The 5,682-nt window shown below is 42.3% G+C and overlaps 1 protein-coding gene across 1 annotated transcript; it reads right to left on the bottom strand.

Annotated features, from left to right (window-relative positions):
- Positions 1–360: 360 nt before the first annotated feature.
- LOC130523556 (membrane-spanning 4-domains subfamily A member 4A-like) lies at positions 361–3,958 on the bottom strand. The gene is made up of 6 exons (XM_057028871.1): positions 3,792–3,958; positions 3,565–3,675; positions 1,449–1,505; positions 1,242–1,370; positions 828–944; positions 361–689 (listed from the first exon to the last, which is right to left on the bottom strand). Exons 1-6 carry the CDS (start codon positions 3,912–3,914, stop codon positions 624–626), a joined length of 603 nt encoding a protein of 200 aa, XP_056884851.1. The 5' UTR covers positions 3,915–3,958; the 3' UTR covers positions 361–623.
- Positions 3,959–5,682: the final 1,724 nt, after the last annotated feature.

Here is a 5,682-nt window from a genome sequence, read left to right as displayed (position 1 = left end):
TGCAAACACCGTGCACATGAATGCTTAGTCAGACTTTCTACTCGGCACCTTATTTTCCTTCAGTCAGTTAATAACCTGGTTAAGACTTGACTTCTACAATTTCAAATTTGGCCAAGGCTAAATCCCCATGAAGAAATGCAACACTGGTCTGAATAAACAAAAGACAATGTTGGAAAGTTCATGGGATGAATAGAAAGAGATTTTGCATATTTACTTTTGAAATGAAAAATGCAAAGTGTTTCTTCTCCAACACCAGAAAAATAATGCACAGGCCTTGTTTGCTACTGTTGATAGTGTAACATACCCAATAGTGTCTGTAGCCTCTCATCTTGCAGGAAATACAGACCATAAGACTTTCAATGTGGTTCGCTTCTCTTTTAATGGTTAGTGATATTAATGAAATCCCACATTTAAATCACTATTGGGGAAAAAGTGAAGTCCAGATACTTTCATGATTTCAATGATCAAATTTTTTCATTCAAAGGGTCTTCATTTTCAATCTAAAAATCAGGTCTCATGCTTTTAAATCTACAGCTAATATCAGTTCAGGAAATCCAGTTGTTGTGTTCTTTGTGCTGTGAGCTGCTTCTGGAGGAAGGACACATCCAGGTCACTGCTGGCTGCTATGAATATGTGGGTGGGGGATCGGTGGATTTTGGTGCCTCTGCAATGACCATTTCAGTCAGGACCTGTTGGAAAACAAGACACAAAAACAAACCTGACCAAATATCACCTAAACAAAGCACCTACACCCTCTGCAGGTTAGCTGCTATAAAGCAGCATTTACCTTCCACACATCCAAATGCCTTGATTTACTGATCACTCACCGGAGGGTTGCAGCAGGAACAAGTGGCATTGCAGGCAAACCCTGCGACGGTGATCGACACAGCCACCATCAGGAGATTAAACACTGCCAGTATTCCTGAAAAGCCTTGGCTCAGAGTCTTGTGGAAAAAGATAAACAGTTCTCAAATCACTGTGTTGATCTTTAAATACAATTTGTTCTATTAATATTAGGCAGCATCATGTTGCAAAAACAGATTCCAAAAATTGTAAAAAAAAAAAAAAAAAAGGTCATACTTAAAATTCAGATACACATCATTTATTTTCAGAATGTTATAATATTTTTTATATTATTTAAACATTCTTTTCCTGAGAAAGGAATCAGTTCCCCAGTACAGATGAGCTGGGAAGATGTGAATTCATAGGCATTGTGGTTTGAGTCAACTAAAATAACAAACCATGTATTGATAGCACATGGAGTAGTTGGAGCAATAAATCAAGATCCCAGCAGTATCCAAACCATGAAGTATAGCTGCAGTCAGCGATATGACCGTGGTCACAATGCTGACTGCCAGAGCACCATTTACCTGAGAACATGGAGACAAAAATCATCAGACCCCAGGGTCCCTCACAACAATGTAGAAAAGTGACAATAACATACTTACCAGACATCTGCTATCATACTTCCCTGCAGCCACTGTCAGAGATCCTGCTACAATGTACTGCCACAGAGAAGGAGAACTTTAAACAAATATCACAGCCAATCAAGTGATGCAGTTTTAGTCAGTCGTGCCTGAGAATAAAGAAACCTTCACATTTATAACCGTATGACCTTTTATTAGCTATAATCTACTTGTAATAAAGTGAGTGTGGATCTTTTGCAGGCACCACCCAAATGCTTCAAGGCCAAAGGTCTTTGTCATATAGCAGTGGCCAATCATCTGCGTCTTTGTGCACTGGTGCCATTTCTCAGTCCTCAGCAGGCAGATATGCTCTTGGACATTGAGAGTACAAACTTGTGTGCTGCTGGTCTTGCTGCCAGAGGTAAAGGGCATTGTGGGATATCAAGCTGTCTTAAGCCCAGAAAGTCATCTGATATAGATTTGTTAAAATGAGTAGAGGAGGGACACCTTCAGGAAAAGGTTTGAATTAGAGTCACTTATATCTTATTCAATCTTAATTAACAAACCAACTGCACTATAAACATTGTTGCCAGGCTTCAAGACATAACATATGAATATGTTAAAAGGAAGGAAACTTAAATAGGTGTTTCTAAACTGGGTTATAAATATTTTTTTACATAAGGTAAGTTGAAACTGATGATTTTTTTGACAGAAAAAACCCCACCCTGCAATATTTAAATCATATCCCAATCTTAGTAGTTAACTGTTTTTCCCCCACCCTCAAAGCCCTGCATGTGGCCTTGGAGTTTTGTCACACAATCTAGTGTAAAGACAAATAAAGTATATTTTTCATTTTCGTCTGTATTCTATAGCCTCTCCATCTCTTGAATTTAATAGTTCCAATGTCTAAATTAACTAAGTTGGATAATAATAAGTAGTGACATATATAAACAGCCCTGGTAGGTTGCACATTTAAATAATGACAATATTTGCATTAAAATTTAGTGATAAAGTTGACCAGTTATAAAGATCTGTACATGCCAAACTGCATAATTCTCTGTATCCATCTACAGGTATTGTCGTCTTCATACTGTACGCTGACCTGCTGACCTCTAATCCACTGACCCACTCAACTTTAAGACCAGTTTGTTGTAATTAATGTACTGTCCTCTCCTCTCCTCTCCTACCTATTCTATCCTCTACCTATCCTCCCCCTTCTCCTCCCTCTCTACCCAGCCGGCCATCAGCAGGGGGGTCCCCCTACATTAACCTGGTCATGTTCAAGGTTTCTACCTGTTAAAGGGGAGTTTTTCCTTGACATTATCACCTGTTGGGGTAAGGCTCTAGGATTCTGTAAAGCACCTACAGACAATTTTGATTGTAATAGATGCTATATAAATAAAGATTGAGTGATTAAGTGACTGTACAGAAAAATCCTATCTGTTTAGCGCTGTCAAGTTTCATTTTGGTGTTTTCCAAAAGTCACAGTCTAGGAAATTTTAAATAGTCTACTTTTGTTTTGGTCAAGTGTAGGTTTTTAAAAAAAATTGGTTTGGAACGCTGTCAATTTTCTACATTATTGCATGCTTTCCTGTCTGAGGGTCTTTTTCCCTTTAAATGGAGTCAAAATATGTTTTTCCTTATTTTTCCTTGCTAACAATTTAGTAGCGTGAGCTCCCATTTCATAGAGTGATTGTTTCATTTGTTTTCCCCGCTCTTCATGTTGAATTTATAGGCACTGGTTTATAGTTTGATTGTACCAGCTAAATGCGGATTTTTGTCTTGATTTTTGATCTTTCAATTTCTTTAGATTCTTAGGGGATCTGATTCAGTTTTTCACTTTAGATTTTTTTTCAACGCTGTACTGATATATCAATTTTAAACTGCCATCTGAATATGATTTAAAAATGTCCCTTTCCGTGATCACAATTCAAAAATCCAGTGTCTATTGTTTTGGGACATGAAAAAACAATTCTCGAGCACACTGTCCTGGTGACTTTTAAAAATCAAAATACGGTGTAACGAGACAAAAGTAATTTGTGTTGCTCTGTGGGTTGATACAGGTAGAAGTACCAGACTTTTCCTTTCCTTCCTCCTGCTTAATATCTTTATTTTACATATGGTCACATTGCACATGTTGGGTGTGATTCTAACTCACCAACAAGGCTCCCCAGACAAATATACCACTATAAACTCCAATTGTAGCTGGAGACACCACCATGACAATGCCAGACAACAGTATGACCACTCCAATCATGATCTGTGTGGCCTGTGGAGTGAATTCAGAAACAAATTACTCAGATGTAAATCTCTGCAGAACAGGCTACAGTGAAATTCTGTAGCCCCAGACAACACAGAAGATTCCATTTGATCTATATGACTCACCCCAAGAGCCAGTGGATAGCCCTTGATGAAGGCGTGGTTGCCCACCGCAATAGCAGGCATAGTCACTGGCTGGACTCTGGTGACCACCATCATGGTTCCCTCATTTATCACTGGTGCCGACATGTTTGAGTCAACCACTGCTTTGCTCTTCTGATCTGAAGCTTCCTTCTCACACAGGTATAAAAAGACACCTAGTTAATGATTGTTGACCACACTAATCTACTGATTTGTTTTACTGTTTGCTATACTTGCTATTTGGTATTTACTTTCTTTCCTTTTACAACTGGAGTATTCAGACATGTTCTGGAGGCTCGAATACTTTTTTCTCTCTTTTGCGGCGCTTGGGTTATTCGCGGCCCCCATCAGCTGTGCCAAGAAGCGGACCGGTATTGTTTACACGCGAGACCAGCTGATGGCTCTAAGACCACCATCCTTCATGGTCGGAGAGAAGCCCCAAATCCTGAAGGAGCTGAGGAGGAAACGACGAGGGAGTAAGGCTGGAGTTAAACAGAGGATGAAGAAGTGACGTTTTAAACCCTGCGTCCCCGCGGTCATCACGGGGAATGTCAGGTCCCTGGCAAATAAGATGGACAAGCTGGAGGCGCTCACACGGACACAGCGGGAGTACAGAGAGGCCAGTATCATGTGTTTCACGGAGACATGGCTCCAAGGACTGATACCGGACTCTAATGTGACGATCGCTGGCTTCAGCACTAAGCGAGCGGACCGAGACACCACCGCGGCCAGTAAGAAGAAAGGAGGGGGACTTGCTGTGTTCATTAGCAACAGGTGGTGCAACCCGGAGCATATTCACGTCAAGGAGCGCGTGTGCAGCCCCGATGTGGAACTTATTGCTATCGGACTTCGCCCATACTATTTACCATGGGAGTTTACAAATGTCATCACCATCACTGTTTATATTCCTCCGATCGGTAAAGCGAACACGGCCTGTGACGTTATTCACACTGTCACGGCTGACCTGCAGACTAAACATCCCGGAGCCTTTATCCTCATCACAGGTGACTTCGATCATGCCTCACTCTCCTCCACTATCCCTACGTTCCATCAGTATGTCCAGTGCAGCACGAGAGACAGTAAGACTTTGGATTTACTGTATGCTAATGTCACCAATGCATACACCTCCACTGCACTCCCTCCACTAGGCAAGTCTGACCATAATCTCGTGCTGCTCTCCCCGTCATACACACCTGTGAGTCAGCAGCAATCGGTCACTATGAGGACTGTTAGCAAATGGCCAGATGGTGCCATGGACTGTCTGCGGGATGCCCTGGAGACCACCAACTGGTCTGCTCTCTGTGAACCACATGGTGAGGACCTGGATGGACTGACAGACTGTATTTCTGACTACATCAAGTTCTGCACTGAGAACTCCGTCCCCACCAAGAAGGTACACCGTTACCCAAACAACAAACCATGGGTGACAAGTGACCTGAAGGCCCTTTTGAACAAAAAGAAGAGGGCCTTCACTGCTGAAGACCCGGCTGAGCTCAGGAGAGTACAGAAGGAACTGAAACACAGTCTGAAGGAGAGCAAGGACGCCTATAGGAAGAAGCTGGAGGATAGACTGGAGAGGAACCAGACCAGGGATGTTTGGAGTGGGATGAGGACAATCACTGGCTTCCAGAAGAAAGGAATATGCTCAGCCGATGGGAACGTGGACCAAGCTAATGAGTTGAACCAGTTTTTCAACAGGTTTGATTCTAGCTCCCCCTCCCCCAGGTCTCCCAATATTCCTCTGGATAACAATGGGTCCCCTTCACACCTCCCAGAGCCCCTAACAACTCTGCCAACTTCTTCCCCCTCCCCCCTGCTGACACCCTACATAGATTCCAACATGTCACCCATCCCCCCGACAGGACTATCCTTCACG

This window comes from Takifugu flavidus, chromosome 4 (genome assembly GCF_003711565.1).
Source record: "Takifugu flavidus isolate HTHZ2018 chromosome 4, ASM371156v2, whole genome shotgun sequence".
In the NCBI taxonomy this organism is placed as follows: domain Eukaryota; kingdom Metazoa; phylum Chordata; class Actinopteri; order Tetraodontiformes; family Tetraodontidae; genus Takifugu; species Takifugu flavidus.
Note: the sequence above shows the minus strand (reverse complement) of the source record. Positions and strands in the feature narration are given on the sequence as shown.